At 42.1% G+C, this 21,785-nt stretch overlaps 2 protein-coding genes across 2 annotated transcripts in view; one reads left to right on the forward strand and one right to left on the reverse strand.

The window, feature by feature from the left end:
- LOC307037690 (plexin-A2-like) overlaps positions 1 to 21,785 on the reverse strand; it is a gene marked incomplete at both ends in the record, with an annotated part of 108,752 nt that overhangs the window by 51,978 nt on the left and 34,989 nt on the right. Inside the window, 6 exon segments of the mRNA XM_079678747.1 lie at positions 660 to 777; positions 5,638 to 5,789; positions 15,966 to 16,165; positions 16,457 to 16,553; positions 17,680 to 17,880; positions 20,467 to 20,581. Coding sequence (XP_079534873.1) covers positions 660 to 777; positions 5,638 to 5,789; positions 15,966 to 16,165; positions 16,457 to 16,553; positions 17,680 to 17,880; positions 20,467 to 20,581 — 883 coding nt within the window.
- LOC307037691 (plexin-A2-like) overlaps positions 1 to 21,785 on the forward strand; it is a gene marked incomplete at its 3' end in the record, with an annotated part of 137,282 nt that overhangs the window by 26,550 nt on the left and 88,947 nt on the right. The gene's annotated exons all lie outside the window — the stretch shown is intronic.

Consider the following 21,785-nt stretch of genomic DNA (forward strand, 5'->3'; position numbering starts at 1 on the left):
CTGATATACACCTGAACATCAGCAGGAGAGGACTCTTTAAAGTAGAGACTCTACATACTGATATACACCTGAACATCAGCAGGAGAGGACTCTTTAAAGTAGAGACTCTACATACTGATATACACCTGAACATCAGCAGGAGAGGACTCTTTAAAGTAGAGACACTACATACTGATATACACCTGAACATCAGCAGGAGAGGACTCTTTAAAGTAGAGACACTACATACTGATATACACCTGAACATCAGCAGGAGAGGACTCTTTAAAGTAGAGACACTACATAGTGATATACACCTGAACATCAGCAGGAGAGGACTCTTTAAAGTAGAGACACTACATACTGATATACACCTGAACATCAGCAGGAGAGGACTCTTTAAAGTAGAGACCCTACATACTGATATACACCTGAACATCAGCAGGAGAGGACTCTTTAAAGTAGAGACTCTATATACTGATATACACCTGAACATCAGCAGGAGAGGACTCTTTAAAATAGAGACACTACATACTGATATGATCCTCTTTAACAACAAAGATACTTTTTGGCAATCATAAAAGTATTATTTTTCAGAGCACACTTGAATTGGAAGAGGCTAACACATTGTACGTGCTAAGGATAAAGAGTAATGTGGTTTAAAGTGGTTGCAGTCTCACCACGAAGGAGTAGAGTTGTGCGGACCGCGCTCTGAGTTCTGGTCGACACTCGCCGACACACAGCTGCACCGGACCGGCTCTGAAGTCTGCAGGAGCGGCGTCCATCTCACACACAATCCTACACACACACACACACACACACACACACACACACACACACACACACACACACACACACACACACACACACACACACACACACACACACACACACACACACACACACACACACACACACACACACACACACACACACACACACACACACACACACACACACACACACACACACACACACACACACACACACACACACACACACACACACACACACACACACACACACAACAGGGCATCAAAATCAATGTACATAGAAAAACAAATGTGAAGCAAAACGTTTCAAAAAGGCCGTGAATTCTTGTAGTTGTGGTTGTCCTTATGACGTGAGCAGAAGAGATAATTCTGAAGGTTGTGTTTTCTACATTGCCTTCTTGGTTTATTGTATCAGAAGCAACACAAGCAGGTGGAGCATTTTCATGTGACCCAAATATTGTAGTTATCAAAGATCATGAAAGAAAAGACACACTGTGAAACGGTTAAAGTTTGGTAGCAACCTGTCAATCACAAGGTAACTTAGCACTTGGTTGAAATAACAGTTAAATTATTGATGTTAAGGCAAAGTTTAAAATGGATTAAACTGATGATTAGTCCAGAACCAGAATGTGTCGCCATCGCTTCCTCTCTGTCTCTGTCAGGAAGCCTGCTGTTTCTGTAACAACTGAGAGCAACTTTAAAACGTACTTCTTCTTAATAAGGTCAATTAAAAACATACAAAAGGGAAGTGTCAGCTCCCACGAAAGAATGACATTATAGCTGCCGAAAAAGCCCACAAAAAGCCTCTTTCAAACTGTCTTCTGAAGCAGCAACATGGAGGTCATAAATGTGTACGCTTTTCTTTTATAGTTTAATTTATCCTAGTAAATGAATTGAAACGGATAAGTCAGATGAGGACACGCAGAGTGACATCCGGCTGAATTAAAGCCCAGCGCAGAACTCTAGACTGAAGAGGTCAGAGGTCCCTTTTTTCATTTCGCTCACCCTATTGTTTTTGCATTCCCAAATTAATAAATCCTCCAGCTTGTCCCCAATTGGATTAAAGTGCTGTCGGATCAGACGCTGATGACAAAGTGTCCCCTGCAGCCAAAGTGGCTTATATACTGAATTTTTTATTATAAGTTAAGAGCAAAAAACTTGATATAGTGTATCTTATGCTTGAGCTTTAATATATTTTAATATATTTCTATAAGAAATTATCGAAATTAGCACTGAGTTTAAAGAGGCCTTATTCTGTTTTCTGAGTTTCTCTGCCTGAAACGCCTCCATTGGACTCCTTTGTTTACTTCCAGAACATACTGATATACACCTGAACATCAGCAGGAGAGGACTCTTTAAAGTAGAGACACTACATACTGATATACACCTGAACATCAGCAGGAGAGGACTCTTTAAAGTAGAGACACTACATACAGATATACACCTGAACATCAGCAGGAGAGGACTCTTTAAAGTAGAGACACTACATACTGATATACATCTGAACATCGGCAGGAGAGAACTCTTTAAAGTAGAGACACTACACATTGATATACACCTGAACATCAGCAGGAGAGGACTCTTTAAAGTAGAGACACTACATACTGATATACACCTGAACATCAGCAGGAGAGGACTCTTTAAAGTAGATACACTACATACTGATATACACCTGAACATCAGCAGGAGAGGACTCTTTAAAGTAGAGACACTACATACTGATATACACCTGAACATCAGCAGGAGAGGACTCTTTAAAGTAGAGACACTACATACTGATATACACCTGAACATCAGCAGGAGAGGACTCTTTAAAGTAGAGACACTACATACTGATATACACCTGAACATCAGCAGGAGAGGACTCTTTAAAGTAGAGACACTACATACTGATATACACCTGAACATCAGCAGGAGAGGACTCTTTAAAGTAGAGACACTACATACTGATATACACCTGAACATCAGCAGGAGAGGACTCTTTAAAGTAGAGACACTACATACTGATATACACCTGAACATCAGCAGGAGAGGACTCTTTAAAGTAGAGACACTACATACTGATATACACCTGAACATCAGCAGGAGAGGACTCTTTAAAGTAGAGACACTACATACTGATATACACCTGAACATCAGCAGGAGAGGACTCTTTAAAGTAGAGACACTACATACTGATATACACCTGAACATCAGCAGCAGAGGACTCTTTAAAGTAGAGACACTACATACTGATATACACCTGAACATCAGCAGGAGAGGACTCTTTCAAGTAGAGACACTACATACTGATATACACCTGAACATCAGCAGGAGAGGACTCTTTCAAGTAGAGACACTACGTACTGATATACACCTGAACATCAGCAGGAGAGAACTCTTTAAAGTAGAGACACTAGATACTGATATACACCGGAAAATTATTATTATATCATTTATACGTTGAGATGTTCTAATAAAGAGTTGCATTTTCTCAACAAGGGAAACTAAAACAAACCTAATCCAGAAACGTAAACATGTATTTAGGCTGAACCATCAGTCTGTAAATTCCTGCCTTTCTTTCTGTAGTGAGGTCTGCCTCTTCAGGGGGGGTAAAACCACCATAAGGCTGCAGCTAGCGTGTGTGTGTGTGTGTGTGTGTGTGTGTGTGTGTGTGTGTGTGTGTGTGTGTGTGTGTGTGTGTGTGTGTGTGTGTGTGTGTGTGTGTGTGTGTGTGTGTGTGTGTGTGTGTGTGTGTGCGTCTGACTGATGGCAGTGTTTCATTAGTTCAGGGTGACGTGATGTATGCACAGCACGGGACAATTAGGGAGGTAAACAGGAGTAAACACACACAGCTGCTGTGAACACATGAGCTGCAGACAGACCGGGGGGGAGGGGGGGGGGGGGAGGGTCGATGTCTGCAGTCATGTTGCAAAATCACAAACAAAAACATACGTTAGATTTAAAAGACTCATGCTGGGTCTCAATGTGGACACCTTGCTCTGTTACCGGCACTTTCACACAGACATTGAGCTATTTTGATATTCATAATTGTTCATATTACACTTTTAATTGTTCAATCGAGGATTTTGCATTTTATACTGTATTTACATTCTGTATCTTTGTTTCCTACTTATCCTTGTGTTACCTGTGCTACCATGTGTTTCAATCTTACTTCTTAAACACTGGAATAATACATATTTAATTCTATTTTTTCTTATCTTTACACTGCATGTTGTACACTGTTATTAATGCGCAGTGTGTGAATGTCGACTAGGTAGGCTCAAATGGAGGCTTCATTTCTACTTTTGAAATAGTCCTATAGTCAAATATATGTAAAGCGCCGTTTATCGTAAGTTTTGTAACTTTTTTGACTAGTTTAGTACACTATAAAGGGTTAGGAGGACAAATCAGGAACATAAAGAAACGTTATATTTAAAAAACAGACACTTTTTACGCTGATATGGACAATCTTGCACTAATATACATTTATTTATGTCTTAATGTGTGCATATGTATAAATGTGTCTGTTTATTAGGTTTGCACTGAATGGGAAATTCTTGGCCGAAAACCGAATGCCGAAAATGATTAATAGAAATATATATATAATGTATACATTTTTAACCAATGTTGTTCAGCTGTCTGATTATGGAAAAAGACATGATTATGGCAAAACTTAACTTAAATAATAATCACTATTATGGGTCCATAAAACATTTATTCAGCACTTCTGAATGCATACAGTACATTAATTCCAAGTCAAGTGCATTTTCTTTTCTCTGTAGGATAACTAGAACAAAGTGCATTCAGAGCAAAGCCAAGGTGCTTTAAAACTGCATAAACATCTAGGCCAGTATCCCTACAACTAAATAGTGTAAATAAAGACTGTAACAGCCAGGCCTTCAACAACAACAAATGCACCTATAAGTTTGGTAACCTAACGTGTTGTTGTGATGACGTAATCAAAACGCGGGGACAAGCACGGCGCGCGACCATGCTCGCGGCTGGCTCACAGCCAACATGTCTGCTGCTTGGAGATATTTAAAAATATCAGAGAGAGAGGCGCGGATTGAGATTTGTAAAACGTGTTCAGTTGACATTTCTCGAGGGGGTGTAACTGCAAAGACTTTCACCACTTCGGGATTACTCCACCACTTGAAATCAAAAGACCCGGACAAATATGCGAAGTAAGATCAACGTAACCCTGTTCTCTGACATTCGGTGATATTTTTTCGGTGCTAAAACGGCCGAAAGGGTATTTTTAACCATTTTCGGCCGATCATTTTCGGTGGCGGAATATTCGGTGCATCCCTACTTTTTATTGTGTATATATAGGTATATACATATTTTTACATATATTTGATGTTGTATTCGGGATTGCGATCTCTCTGTCTGTACACACAAACTGAAAGATTGACAATAAAGTTACTTTGACACTTTGCCTAAACATCTCAACCAACCCGGTCTCACAGTCTGCGTAAAAATGACCCGACTTTGCAAAGGCGTGCAATAGATACGCAGAAGTCCGATTTTGCGTGCATGTGATACGCTGATATTGCACCTCAAACATTAAAACAAAGAGCTCTGTGGCTTCAGGCTTGATCGCCGTTCCAATGACAGTTTTAATGTTTGCGGTGCAATAAGCGACACAGCAGCTTATTGGGTTAGGGTTAAATAAATGGCAAAGATATGTAGAAAATAAACGCATTTAAGATACGTTCATAACAAACGTAACGTGGGAGTATCATATGCACTTTTGTTTTGCAAAGTCGTGAAATTTGTACGCAGCCTGAAGAGAGTGCGCTGATCTCAACACAGTCAACGAATCAGTGTAAATGTGTAGTCTCAAAGCAGCACATTAATACAGATTAATTCAACATGTGTTAAAGCTCCTGCTGGTACTCACTGCTCAGCGATGATGTACCCCTCCTCCACGGGGGAGCACCGGACCCCCGCTACCTCCACGTTGCCCACCATGTCGGAGAAGGCGAGGCCCAGGTTGGTGCCGTGGATCGTGACGAGAGTTCCTCCCTCGGGGGGGCCGGCCACGGGGGTCACCTGCAGGGGGGAGAGAGGAGAGGGGTTTAGATTGTAAACAACAATGAGCTTATTTAACTAGACATTGAGAGATTTTTATTTTTTTAATTTTTTTAAAGACATCTTTTCACATAAAAACAGAGTTAAAACCTTTCATGTGTCTTTTTGTTTGTTTGTTTGTTTGTTTGTTTGTTTCTACATTTGATACTTGCGGTTTTGTAATAATATACATGTATTGTTGTAAATTGTTTCTTTAAATAGACTTTAAAGAAACATTACGTAACTATATATTCAGTAGACCTAACACACACACACACACACACACACACACACACACACACACACACACACACACACACACACACACACACACACACACACACACACACACACACACACACACACACACACACACACACACTTCTTATCATCTCACAGAGGAAATCCCGGGTGTAGCTTACAGTGTAGTTTTCCACCGGCTCCGACCCGACAACACACACATGTTGACAACATGGCGCCTCTGTTTGGCTTGGCTATTGTTGCTCCTGCTGCCACCCGTTTTTCGCTGTTTTTATCTGTCATGTTTGTTGTCATAACCTCACCTCTAAATGGATGTATCTCTGCTGCAATGGTTTATGACCGATGGTCCTTGTTCCGGATTAAAGCGTCCATGGAAAGACCCTTTGACTCCCGGGAGGGCTACCGACAAACTTTTCCGCCACCGTTTGTGTGTTCCTCCTCCTCACCTGAGTACCGGCTTCTCTTCGCTAACTGGCGTCCAGGTAAGCCAGGGAAGAAATCCAGGAGAAGGGGTTGCCGAGGTGGCGTACAGGTATCGAGGAGGCGAGCTTTTCGGGCTGATGGTCCTGGGTCCAGTCGCCATGAACATACTCGCTGGTTGCGACCGATTTCCCTCCAGGACATGGCCGCGGACGCTCCACTGATCCCCCAGTCATGGATTTATTCACCTGTCACACACGTTTCTCCGCCCTGGCCGCTCGTGGATGGGATTATGGACCCGTCTTTGGTGTTTCGCCGGACTGTTCTGCCCGACCAGAGAAGGACTGCCCGGCCTCGCTGGAGTTCCTGTCATCGCAACAGGTGCCTGCTGTCAGTCCCTCTACAGTCAGCTGTGGCCACAGCTGATCTGTCAGTGCCGATCCGGATGGCATTATTGAACGCTCGTTCCATCTCCAACAAATCCCTGACTCTTAATGAACTATTTTCGAGTGAGAACATGGATTTTATGTTCCTTGTTGAAACGTGGCAGAGGGACAAGGACTATTTTCACTTAAAGGAGCTCTGTCCTCCCGGCTGCTCTGTGATCGGGTCGCCTCGCATGGAACGCCGTGGTGGGGGACTCGCTGTTGTGCATCGCGACAGCAAACTGTGCAGACTGGTAAATTCCGAGTCTTTCTCTTCCTTTGAGTCCCAGATTATCAGAGTTGGGACTTTAAACACATTTTATTGTGTTTTAATTTACCGTCCTCCTGGCACAGTGAGTACCTTCCTTAATGATTTCACAGACTTGCTATCTTCCATTATTAAACTGGAGAGGGTCCTAATCATTGGAGATTTTAACATTCACGTTGATGATGTCTCTTGTAACACAGCTACTGACTTTTTATCCATCACTGACTCTTTTAACTTCACCCAACATGTCAGTGGACCAACACATACAAAGGGCCATACTCTGGACCTTGTTTTTTCACTTGGCCTAGATGTTGGGAATGTGCAGGTGGAGGACCTTCATGTCAGTGATCATAGCTGTGTGCTTTTTAATTTAAACTTTGCTGTAAACCCTCCTCCTTTTAAAAGAAAAGCCCGAAGGCGGATTTTAAATCAGGAGGTTGCAGATGATTTCTCTGCTTTGTTTGAGCCACTCATAGGCCTACTGATGGGAATAAATCATCCTGATGATTTTATCCAGAGTTTTAATAGCCACTGTTTGGCTATTTTAGATAAAGTTTCATTGGTGAAATCCAGCTGTGCAACAGTAATTCTGCCTCACCCCTGGATAAATGACTCCATCCGCTCCTTTAGGACAATTTGTCGAAAAGCAGAACGTCTCTGGAAGTCGACACAATTAGAGGTCCACAGACTCCACCTAAGGGAACTTAGAGCCTCTTTTAATGATATGCTGAGGAATGCTAGGACCCAGTACTTCACCCAAATAATATCATCAAATAAAAAAAATCCCAGAGTCTTGTTTGACACAATTAACTCTCTTGTCTCGCCTGCTGTCCCCCAAATTCCTGTGTACTGTAAAACAGACAGCAATGAATTTCTTAGATATTTTGTAAATAAAATCAGAGACATCAGGGAGAACATTTCACCACAGTCTTCTCTAAACTCTGTTGATGAAATGCCCCCACCCTGTACTTGGTCCTCTTTTAACCCGGTGACTCTCCAGGATATCACTGCTCTGCTTCTAAAAATGAAACCCTCCTCAGCTCCTACTGACATCATTCCTACTAAGCTGCTTTTAACAGTCTTCAATTTGATCGGCCCCGCTGTTGTATATTTGATGAATCTTTCACTTTCAACTGGTGTGGTTCCAACCTTTTTTAAACATGCAGTTGTTGAACCTGCACTTAAAAATCCAAATCTGGACCCATCACACCCTAAAAACTATAGGCCAATTTCTAAGCTTCCTTTTCTGTCCAAAATCTTAGAAAAAATAGTGTAAGAGGAACTTACAGTGTTCCTTAAGGGAAAAAACGTCCTGGATAAATTTCAGTCCGGTTTCCGCAGTAATCACTCCACGGAAACTGCCCTTATTCGAGTTTCCAGTGACATCATGATGGCAGCCGACTCTGGTGAATACACTGTTTTGGTTTTATTGGACCTTTCGTCTGCTTTCGACACTATTGATCATGGCATTATGAGAAACAGACTCAAAGATTTAGGGTTAGCTGGTTTGGTTTTAAAATGGTTTGATTCTTATCTTACTGAAAGAACTTTTAATGTGTTTTCCAACGAGTTCTTCTCCGAAACAGCTGACCTGACATGTGGTGTACCACAGGGCTCGGTTTTAGGGCCGATTCTGTTTTTATTGTATATTCTTCCCCTGGGACAGCTAATTAGCCAGTTCCAAAATGTCTCCTACCATCTTTATGCGGATGATATCCAGCTGTACTGCACCTTCAAAAACTCTGAGCTACACAAACTGTCCTCCTTAACTAGCTGCTTGACGAGCATCAAACAGTGGTTAAGCGAAAACTTTCTCCAACTTAACTCGGACAAGACAGAGACTCTGATCATTGCTCCAGAAAACCGGATCCCTCTTATTAGCCACCACATGGGTAGCCTTGACTCGTCCACCCAGTCAAGTCTTCGGAATTTAGGTGTTGTTTTTGATTCAACCATGTCATTTAAACAACACACTAAAACACTGATCAGGAGCTGCTTTTTCCAGTTGAGGAACATCTCAAAGCTGAGAACCTTAGTATCAAAGGTGGAACTAGAGATGATCATTCATGCTTTTATTTCATCCCGCCTAGACTACTGCAATAGTCTCTTTACTTGCCTGAGCCAGAAGGATCTTCATCGTCTCCAGGTTGTTCAAAACTCTGCTGCAAGGCTTTTAACCCACACTAGTAAAAGAGCGCACATCACACCAGTTTTAGCAGAACTACACTGGCTCCCAGTCAGTGTCAGGATACATTTTAAAATACTAGTCCTCACTTTTAGAGCTCTAAATAATCAAGCCCCTGCCTATATTTCTGAGCTGCTGAAACTTTATAATCCTGCACGTTCTCTTAGATCCTCTGACCAATGCCTGCTGGTCATTCCGCACACGCACTTTAAAACCAGAGGGGATCGAGCCTTTCAAGCAGTGGCCCCCAGACTGTGGAACGCGCTGCCACTTTCCTTGCGCTCTTTAAACTCTGTGGAGCCTTTTAAAAAGCAGCTGAAAACCTTGTTGTTTAGACAGACTTTTAGTAAAGGTGAAGGTTCTTTTTGACAGTTTGTTTTATGTTTTGATGTTGTGTTTTGATGTGTATATGTAGCTGTGTGTTCCTTGTTTTACACCATGTATTCTCCTTTTTATCGTGATCTCACTGTGAAGCACTTTGTGAATCCTTTCTGTGAAAAGTGCTATATAAATAAACTTTACTTACTTACTTACTATTGAATTATATTATCCTTGACACTTTGGCAATATTGTTCACCTGACATTAATGCCGATAAAGCATATTGAATTGAATTGAATTGAATTGAATTGAATTGACAGCAGGAGTGAGATCTCCAGAGACCCTCCCGACTCACTGGGGAGGGGCTCTGTTTCTAGAGTCAGTGGACATTAATCGCTCTGGATGTAAAGTAAGTGTGTCACTGCTCCGCCTGAGGGGGGGTCTACATATATGAATTTTTTAACACTGCTTGGGCATACAGTGATGGTGGGAGGGGGAGAAAAGAGAGGAGAAGGGGGGGGGGGAGTAATGGTTAAATATATCCATGTCAGAAGATGGAGCAGCTATTGGAGCAGACTTATTGATGGTTACATAATGTGACGCCTGAGAGAGCAGAGGGAGGAAGAGGAAGGGAGGAAGAGGAAGCCTAGTTGTTCATGCATGCCTCCCTCCCTAACTCCCCCCTCAGTGCTGCTATGCTCTATGTGTGTAATCCCTTTAATGGCCACCGCCTGCATAGTCACACTGTCAACAACACGGGGTAATTCCCAACAAGATACCACATTGAAACCCCCCCCCGTTTCCCGCTCTCTCTGAAGCACCACCACTTCCTTACACATTGTGCAGATGACCTAAATTGACGATGGGCACTATTTTGAAGACATAATCTGAGACAAAAATGCTCGCCAAAGTCTGTCAAAGTGGTGTCGACTTCTTCAGCTCTAGATATATTTTTTTTGGGGGGGGGGGTTGTTGTGCAGATGCAGGAAAAAAAGCAAAACACTTCCTGCAGGCTGCGCAGCTCCTGCAAGACAACGCTGAGGTAAAAATAACCCAATCTACAGTGAGAATATACAACGTCAGCGTTTTCATTTTACGTTCTATATAATTAACCTTTAATCACGGTTCCTACAGCTTAAGGCAACTTAAATGTAATAATTCAAAGCACTTTTTAATGAAACTCAAGACCAATTTTTCCCCGATGCGGATATTTGTGACCTTAATGTGAAAGACATTTGGGTAATACTTAAAAAACCAGATCACGTGTGAGCTATTACTTTGAGATTTTACAATGCAAAGGCAGATTTTTGAGACTGATTCGAGACATTTTAAACCCAATTAAAGGCCTTCATTTTAGATGAATGAATTCAGTGCCTTTCAACACTATTAAAGTTTAATACACAGATTTATTACAAGCTTCTTGCCATCGCTGGGGATTGCGTTAGAAATGAATCAGCCTTTGATAGAGTTGAGCAGCTAATCTCTTTGTCTTTGGACTCGGCTCAGGCTAATTCCTGCATGTCACATTTAATTGTGAGCAGCATTTAATGGGCTTTATAAAACGCAGCTGATCACTTGTTCGCTAACAAACTACATCCTAAATACTTTATAGTCTCTTAAATGTCTTGCAGCCAAGAGATACTACGGCTCTCGTGATGAGGAGGAAACTAGAGACACAGTAAACTCGATCTGTGTGTTTCAATTATATCTTAATTTAAGTGTACAGTTCATGTTAACTGGCTTATTACTGCTGGTTTGACTTCACTGTACAACATGCTACTGCTTCAATTTGCTGTTTTAATCAAGGGAATGAGTCCTAAACCCAGACAAGACAAGTACTTCAGCCCTTCCTGTTCCCTCGTCTTGAAGTCAATTGTTTTTTGAATGTGCTTTTGGTTGTTATGCTGAAATAAGGTCTGTGGTTAACATAAGATTAAGAGATATTAATTCTACGACATAAAATACGTCACTCTGTACCCCACAGGTGAATTGAAAAACAGCAGTTACTAACAAGCGTTTAAATGAGACACTGAACGTCCAACATTAGCCACTTTAGCTTAGCGGTGGTGACGTGAAGTCATGTGACCGTGCTGTAGTTCCTTTATAGCCCAACATTAGCCACTTTAGCTTAGCGGTGGTGACGTGAAGTCATGTGACCGTGCTGTAGTTCCTTTATAGCCCAACATTAGCCACCTTTAGCTTAGCGGTGGTGACGTGAAGTCATGTGACCGTGCTGTAGTTCCTTTATAGCCCAACATTAGCCTCCTTTAGCTTAGCGGTGGTGACGTGAAGTCATGTGACCGTGCTGTAGTTCCTTTATAGCCCAACATTAGCCTCCTTTAGCTTAGCGGTGGTGACGTGAAGTCATGTGACCGTGCTGTAGTTCCTTTATAGCCCAACATTAGCCGCCTTTAGCTTAGCGGTGGTGACGTGAAGTCATGTGACCGTGCTGTAGTTCCTTTATAGCCCAACATTAGCCTCCTTTAGCTTAGCGGTGGTGACGTGAAGTCATGTGACCGTGCTGTAGTTCCTTTACAGCCCAACATTAGCCACCTTTAGCTTAGCGGTGGTGACGTGAAGTCATGTGACCGTGCTGTAGTTCCTTTATAGCCCAACATTAGTCACCTTTAGCTTAGCGGTGGTGAAAATAAAATATGAAATGTAAGTTGCCTTAAGCTGTAGGAACCCTGATTAAAGGTTAATAACATAGAACTTAAAATGAAAACGCTGTAGATTGAGTTATTATTACCTCTGCATTTTAAGTGTACAGTATGTTAACTGTCTTATTACTGCAGGTTTGAATTCACTGTACAACATGCTAATGCTTCAATTTGAACCGTTAGAGCCAATAGAATTGAGGGGAAGTTCCTAAATCCATCTAAACATTACCCCTTGGTGAACGAGTGAAGCGCAGCCAGCATGCCCAACACCGGAAGCTGGGTTGTAGCTCTCATACACTCTATATGAAAAGTCAGTTTTTGACATAAATGTTATGATGGATTATCAGTAATAATAAGTGACACAGAGACATTGGATTAACCTTCAGCAGCGTTTTCTATGCGTTTTAATGCCATTGAACACAAATACGTATTTGCTGTTTTGGCACCGTAAAGCTAAGTTGTGTGTTGTCTGGTTTCGCCTTCGCTGCCCTGAGTTCTGGTCGCTCAGTGATGATACGTATACCATTGGAATCTGTGGGATCTCAGCTTTCATTTGATATCTTGTTTGTGCAGATCTGAGGAAGTATAACATATTTCTACCGTGAGTTATGTGCTAAGTGCGTTAGCACTCTTTCGCTTAATGCTAATTCAGAGGCTTGGTGTTAGAGTTGCGTTTTGTTTCGGTTAAAATGGTTTATATCGTCTGATAGCTGAGTTTCTTCCCATTAAGTGGGTATGACACATTCATAGTTTGTTAAGTGTTAAGAAGCCCTCAGACACTGTTTCTTGCAAGATGTTGCGTTTAGCCACCGGGGGGCATGGGGCTTAAAGGTTAATAATGTAGAACATAAAATGAAAACGCTGACGTTGTATATTCTCAGTGTAGATTGAGTTATTGTTACCTCTGCATGTTATACCCCAACATCTCCAAACTCATATGGAGTAATCCCATTGGACCAGGGAGATGTTGCCTTTTTGGACCATTGATTACTTTTTGTTTGACCTCTTTAAATCACACTTGTCGGGGTCAAACTGGTCACTATAAGCGAATGATTATCCAATGGACAAATCCCATTGGCTTTTTGTGGAGGGAACCAGGGAGATGCTGCCTTCAGGGTCCCGTACAGAAATACGACAAACCTGCAGCACTCTCTTCAATAATCATATTAGAAGAGGCAACAGAGAACAAAGGACGGATCAAGGGAACTGAACCAGGGAAAAGGAGGTGTTTTGGGGGGTGGAGCCCCTGTTTTCTGTCTACTCTCAATACTGTTTACATCTGGAGGAGGCAAAATCAACTCTGCATTAATTTAGACTATTTACATGAGCAGGTAGTTCAAATACACGCAGACACGCCAACACCCCCCCCTCGTCTGTCAGTGATTACAGTTCCTTTAAGAAGCAGACATCCCCCCGGTGGGCTGAATTTATTAATACATTTGGTTTTGATTGTATGCACCAAAGCCCCCATCATGAGCTGATTTGTATACATACTAGCACATTAGTAGATGTGCCTACCAGCAGATAGGCCTGGTGAATAATTAATGCTTCTATTAAGTGCCATGGTGCCTCCCACCGCGGGACATTAATATTGAAGAGATGTAAGCCCCCGCTAACAGCGAGGGGAGCGACATCAAATGAAGCTGGGAGTTGGACGGTAAATGAAAGGGGTCTCTACAACAGGCTTCACTCTGAGTTTACAGTACAGAGAAGAGCTTCAGCTACCAGGGAGGGTCTGTTTGCAGCTCGTTGTGAACGCAGACATGTTGATACCCTAAAGTTTTACGATAGACATGTACAGTACGGTTCCCCAGCACATAGAAACTACCGGATGCTAACCTGCATATGTTGGGCAATTTGCACCAATAGCACAAGTTGTGTCAATTAGCATTACAGCTTATGGTGACAATAGAAAGCCAACTAAACATGGCTTGGTTCGATTTGGACAATTTCTGTGTGGTTTTGGGGGATATTGAGGACGCTGAATCCATTTCTGACATTTTCAGGATCAAAAATCGCAGTTTTAACCAGAAAGTGGCCATTATTGTAAAACATTTTTAATGCATTTTGGGATGATTTTTTTCAGTTTAGTGGACTCTGGATTGGATAGATTGCTAGATACAGGGTTCTCTTTTTCACCAATGATTCTCCAGGACTTCTCCAGGACCTTTACCTAATTTTCCATGACCAAAAAATTACTCGTTCTCAGCGGTACCACTGAAAATGGTTTATTTTAACATGGAACAGGAAAATAAGGTCTGCATATGAAACATGTTGTGCATATCTAAAACAAATCCAATAGTAGGCTTACTAGCTTCGACTAAAATCTCTCACCAGCAAAACACCTCGTCAGTTAAATGCCATTTTACATTTCATTACTATAAGATACAGTATTTATTATCATTATAGTATTACTATTTCGGCGATTAAATAACATATAAATTATATTTGATGCAACTTTAGTTAGCTTTCCATGACTTTTCCAAAACTTTGCGAAAAATATTGGTTTCCATAATTTTTCCAGGGCCTGGAATTAGCATTTTGAATTTCCATGACTTTTCCAGGTTTGTAATGACCGTGTAGATATTTTAAAAACAAATCTCCACAGTAGAGAACATATTTTTAATCTTGTGCTCTCTTATATCAAAAGGTCGGACAACTACTTACTGTATGGTCGTCAAAATCAGCCAACGAGAGTACAAATATTACCACTTTCTGGTAAAAACTGCCAATTTTGATCCTGAAATTGTTAGAAATTGATTCAGCATTGTCAATAACCCCCAAAACCACGACTAAATTGTCGAAAATCTCCCAAGTCAACTTAAAACTATCGTCCACATACAGTAGGCTATAATGCTAATGAACGCAACTTATGCTAATTGTGCAAATTGCCCAACGTATGGAGATTAGCATCCGGCAGTTTCTATGTGCTGGGGACCCTTACCATACATTTCTATCGTAAAACTTTGGGGTATTCAACGTAGCTTATTGTTGGTGTGTCGGTCAGTACGAAAGTACACGATGAGTCAGAGACGGTGACACTCAGGGAAAAAGTTCCTCTGTCGGGTCTGGATGCAGTGAAATCAATTAAGCGAGTCGTTAACGTCACTTTTTAATTGGCTGGAGTTAGAGGTGAGTGTAGGGATGAATCGATGAAGAGGAGGGGGCGGTGGGGGGAAGGGGTCTGCTGGGTTAACCACAATGCACTGGTGCGTAACACACTAACACAGCCTAATTAAAGAGCATGTCCTGTTGGAAAACAAGTAAACACTTCCAGGTCATGACCCTAAAGGAGGGGGGGGGGGGTCTAGACCTGGGATTGGATGGTTGCAACGTGTGAATAATTTGAGTAAAAACATATCTTTGAACTCAGGACTTTTACTTATGATGGAGTATTTGTATGTGTTATCATCTCCTCTTCTATCCAACAGCTGATTATCACTCATCGATCAGTGCTGGATGTACGTGGGCAGCAGCAGGGAGAGCAGTGCATTGTGGGTACTTTATACAGTATAAAGAGGAAGAAGTATTTAGAACCATACACGTACATGTCAGGGTCTGAGTTTGTGGAGCTAATGCAAGACGCTGGATGTAGAGAGCAGTGCATTGTGGGTACTGACCTCGGAGATGCGTGGGTTGGTGCACTTGACGTTCTTGGTGTCCAGGTGCAGCCAGCGGGTGGTGTAGGGGTTGGTGGGGGGGCAGTGGGGCCTCAGGGTGCAGCGCCCCTCCCCACTGCACCACCCACACTGGAACCTCCTCTCCGCCTTCAGACAGGTGCCACAGCTGTCCCTCTGCGCCGCACACTTGTACAGGTGCACTGTGGGAAATGGAGGCAGGGAAGTGAACGTGCAGCACTCTAAGAACTACATAAATAAAAAAACATATATATTTAAAGAGGCCTGTATAAGCTTTTTTAGGTTTTCACTCTCCTGTAGTGTGTTCGTTAGGTCTGTGTGTATGTACATGGTCTGCAAAGGCTAACATCCCTGTGTTTCCTCTTGAAACGTTGCTTAGAAAAGAACAGAGAAATGAGGGAAATGGAGATGTTTGTTACTTGTCACCCTCTTCTTCCTGTCCGTCAGCTAATGTTAACATCTCTTGTTCTCACCTTGGATATTCTCCGGGTTATCGATGATGAAGTTTCCGTTCCACACCACGGAGAAATCCACCGGCAGCTCGCTGATCTTCATCCCCTCGTACAGGTACTGCAGGCCGAGGAGGAGGAGGAGGATGAGGAAGAGGAAGAGGAGGGAGACAAAAGGAGAAATAATTTGAGTTCCCATGAGCCCTTGCAGTATCACTACTGTACAGCATGTCGTCCCAATGTTTCCTCAAGGTTTCATCACCAGAGAGCTGACAGACGCTCCTTCTGCTGTCCTTAGCTGCCTGCTGTGCCCTTTAACCAGCCTGCATTTCATTGTGAGTGTGTGTGTGTGTGTGTGTGTGTGTGTGTGTGTGTGTGTGTGTGTGTGTGTGTGTGTGTGTGTGTGTGTGTGTGTGTGTGTGTGAGAGAGGACAGTTAAAGTGTATGTCAGTGGTTCCTCTGGGAGTATACTCTAGGAGTCAGTGTGTGTCTGTCTGCAGGGCACAGCCATGCTGCAGTCTTCTCCAGATTCAGTACCCAGAGTGCATCACTGTGTCTTCACTGACACACACACACACACACACACACACACACACACACACACACACACACACACACACACACACACACACACACACACACACACACACACACACACACACACACACACACACACACACACACACACACACACACAGTGGAAGAAGTACTGAGATTTTTGACTTCATATCTTATCTTATCTAACCATCCCTTAGCTTAACTTAACTTAACCTTTATCTTATACTGTCTTACCTTAGTTCTTATTATCTTATCTTACCGTCTCTTATCTTACATTACCTTACCTTAACTAACCTTACAGTAAATGTATCTTATCTTATCCTACCTTAACTTACCAAAACCAATCTTACATTATCTTATCGTACCTTACTTAATCCTCCCTTACCATACTTACTTCACCTCGTATCTCAACTTATCGTATCATATATTCTATTATCTTTCTTTACCTTACCTCATCTGATCTGACATTATTACATTACATTTAGTTGACTTACAATTACCAAGGGACATTCTCCCTGGAGTAACTAAGGGCTAAGTGCCTCACTCAAGGGCACACTAGTGGTGGTGTTCCAGGTGGGATTTGAACACACAACCTTCTGATCTCCAGCCCACCTCACTATCCATTAGACCACCACTACCCCTTATTATATCTTGTATTATCTGATCTGATCTCCTCCTCTCCGACTCACCGAGCTGTTCTGGCACTGCACGCTGGAGCTGTTGAATCGTAGCGCGGTGACTCGATGTTTGACGCCCTGGATGTTCAGCACGCACTCGTACCCCCGCTGCCCGCTCTGAGGCTGGGGGAGGTTCCTGGCCTTCAGGGTGATGGGCTTCACCTCCCCCACTGGGATCAGGATCTGCTCCGAGCGCACCAGCTGGGGACAGTCCTGCAAGGGGGGGGGACACGGGTCAGCAACAACCAATCACAAGGCGGGGCTTCTTGTGGTTTTTAGGTATAAAGTACACCAAGTGCAGCTCAGAGGAAAATGAGTTAGACATTCAGAACGACTCCTGTGACCTTGAGCTGATTATTGAGCATTAAGTAACTCGTTATCAAGAGTTTTGAAGCTGCTCAATCAGCGATGGGGATAATTAAAGTAGAGCTCAATGGTGTTACTGGTTGGTTGGTTGGTTGGTTGCACTAAGCGTCCATTAACCTTGAGTCTCTGGGGTCATATTTCAAAGGTGTTTAAAGACAGAGAGGCCTGTATGTATTTATAATACTAAAATGGAGTTAAGCATCTTATCTAATTAGTTAAGTTGCGAAAGTTCTACTGCAAATCTGAGCTGATAGGCTGCAGGTGGGATGCCCACTGTTTGGTCGTCAGTAGATCCAAGCTGAATTTGTTTTCCATGCTCCCAACAAACTCATTTGGAAATAACTTTTCCTTTCAACATAAAGGGGTTTATAGTCGAAGGCTTCATCGGTTGGTTGGTTGGTTTGTTTGTGTTATCGTGTGTCATTGGTGAATCCAAACGTATTCAAGTCACACAATTACATAAAGAACACCCGAAGCAGAGGACCAGAGTCTCTCGTAATTCTGCAACGTAAAAATATCGTTTCCGCCAATGGAGTCTGGCGGCTTTGATGATCACAAAAGTGAAGTTCTATCTAAAATAAAAGCAAGTTAAAGCTTTCAAAATATTCTAAATAGAGCCAAGATTTTAAGTTTTGATTCACTTTATGTTGTTTACGTTCGTCTGTCCTACTGCCGTGTCTTTACGGTTTCTCTGTTTTTGTTTATTGCTTGTGACAGGGTTGCACTCCAGATCTCATTGTATATTTTTGTACAATGACTATCAAGACTTTCTATTATGTTCTAATGTTGAAGTCTTTAACCAGAGGCATATAACACACACATCTGCAGCCTGTTGTATCTCCTGCTGATGAGTGACTGGGTCAGAGTGATCCTGTGTCATTGTTAAGACACGCTAAGCTCAATAACTGCAGGGATAATAGAGTGTTAATTGCCAACTGCAGAGAACAAGAGCTCTAAAAGAGAAACGCCAATTTGGAAATAGAAGAGCTTAGATCGCTGTCTTTCTGAAGAAATGCCCCCAGGCCGACATGGAGCTGGAACACGGAGCAGGGGGAGGGAAAAAGGGGGAGGTGAAGAAGAGAGAAAAGATGGAGAGGGGGAGGAAGAAAGAGAAGAAGTGCTAGAGCAAGCTAGGTGAAGGGACAGGAGTGAGCAAAATAAACAAACTGACATCACCATGAAACTTCCCCAGTTGATGAATAACAATAAGACAATGATATTTTGTATTACAAGTTGTCTGAAATGTTATGTTTAAATATGCAAATAATGGATTATGTAATGCTTAGACGGTGAATTTAGGAGAAATCTGCAAACACAATCAGACAAGTTGGTAAAATAAACCCCTCAATGCGTATTATGTATGTTATATTTACACTAGTCTTAAATGTGCAAATTAACTTAAAACCTCTAAATTGACTCGTGCATGCAGTAAAATCAGAGATGGCAAAAGTACACACATCCTTTACTCAAGTAGAAGTACACATACTGGTGTTTAAAAATACTCTGGTGAAAGTAGAAGTACTGACTAAACTTCTTTACTCAAGTCAAAGTAAAGAGGCTTTGAAATGTACTTCAGTGAAAAGTACCCATAACTAGCAGCTGTTTTAAAGAGTACCTGACCTCCCTTTATATTAATAGAACAATAATGTCATTGTTAGCTAATGAATGTTTCCATGGTGACCAACGGCAACATGACAACGTTTCCATTGGTCCCTCTTCTTTAGAGAAGACCAGGAAATGATGGATACACGGATCGTGTTCAAATCAATAGGCAAGCAATGACTCTAAATAATAATGATCACGCCACCAAACACACATTCAGACTAAAGGAACCAGCCTGTTTGGAAAATGAGAGAAGTAGAAAGTACAGGTATTTGTGTTCAAAGTGTAAGAAGTAGAAAGTACAGGTATTTTAGTTCAACATGTAAGAAGTAGAAAGTACAGGTATTTGTGTTCAACATGTAAGAAGTAGAAAGTACAGGTATTTGAGTTCAACATGTAAGAAGTAGAAAGTACAGGTATTTGTGTTCAACATGTAAGAAGTAGAAAGTTCGGGTATTTGTGTTCAACATGTAAGAAGTAGAAAGTACAGGTATTTGAGTTCAACATGTAAGAAGTAGAAAGTACAGGTATTTGTGTTCAACATGTAAGAAGTAGAAAGTTCGGGTATTTGTGTTCTAAAATGTAAGAAGTCAAAGTAAAAAGTCGTCAGAAAAATAAGTAGTGTAGTAAAGTACTGATACCAGAAACATGTACTTAAGTACAGTAACAAGTATTTGTACTCCAAAACTTTCCACCTCTGAGTAAAATGTTAGTAACTGTAAAGTGTGTGAAGTGTGTGTGTGTGTGTGTGTGTGTGTGTGTGTGTGTGTGTGTGTGTGTGTGTGTGTGTGTGTGTGTGTGTGTGTGTGTGTGTGTGTTTGTGGCACCGACCTCCGAGGCGTTCACTCGTCCCTCCTGGAAGGAGCAGCTGGACGGGTCGTGGGTGCACAGGTTGCGGTATTTGCACCAGTGGCAGCGGAAGGCACTGTTCACACATGACAGACACCTGCATGGACACACACACACACACACACACACACACACACACACACACACACACACACACACACACACACACACACACACACACACACACACACACACACACACACACACACACACACACACACACACACACACACACACACACACACACACACACACACACACACACACACACACACACACACACACACACACACACACAGAAGGAGAGAGTCAAGGAGGGGCAGAGAGTTTGCCAAAGTGCCACGGAGGAAATGAGTTCAGATCCCCTGCTGTTCTGTTGCCCTTGTGTTTGGCACCGTCCCTAATAGCTGCCGGGCCAACTTCTCCTCTGCATATATTATCTATATTTCCTTTCTCTCCTGCCATACATTAACACTGCTGTGAGTCACGCATGAACGTTGAGCCTTCATTAGACGCAGAGAGAGAGAGAGAGAGAGAGAGAGAGAGAGAGAGAGAGAGAGAGAGAGTGTGAAGGACAAATAAAACAGTGGCGCTGCTTGATCCTGAAATTAGCATCAGCCATGTTTTCTTTGAGCGTCGCTGTAATCAGCAGCTGCTAAGTGTGTGAGAGTGTGTACAATATGTAAATGTGTGTGTCATTGAAAGGGTACGAAAGTTTACCATCATGCAAAAAACGTATGCATTATGAGAATCGCCTTGATTTCACACAGTTTTTTATTGTGTCCTTACTTCCTTATAGTACATGGAGTGCGCCCCCTAGTGTTGATATAGTGCCTGGAGCACATGCATACTTAAACTATACATAGACATGTGCAACAAAAATGACTGTATGTGGATGTTACAATTATCATTCCCACTTTTATTAAACTTCGATGCGGCGGTGTAGCCTATGCTAACCGTTCATTTAGCAAATTAAACCGAATTAAAATATGTTAAATTACTAGTTTATTTGTATCATACACAACGTCAGGTTAGGTATCAACATCATCTGAAACGAATAAGACTTTAGATAATTAGCTATTCTCCACATTAAATGCTGACTTCCCGTGGCATACGGCCGGTCAAACATCCGACGTAACATTTAGAATTCCTGGAGCCCTTCAGGCAGATCAGCTCTGTGCTGTTGTGTACACTGAGTATATTGTGATGCATTAAATGTTTAATGTTGTTATTGAACTACGGAGTATACAAGTTATTAATATCATTGCTTTCTGGTGACCTCAGGAAGCAGCTTCAGTGCA

The sequence above is a fragment of the Notothenia rossii genome (assembly GCF_949606895.1).
Source record: "Notothenia rossii genome assembly, chromosome: 4".
NCBI classification, from domain to species: Eukaryota; Metazoa; Chordata; class Actinopteri; order Perciformes; family Nototheniidae; genus Notothenia; species Notothenia rossii.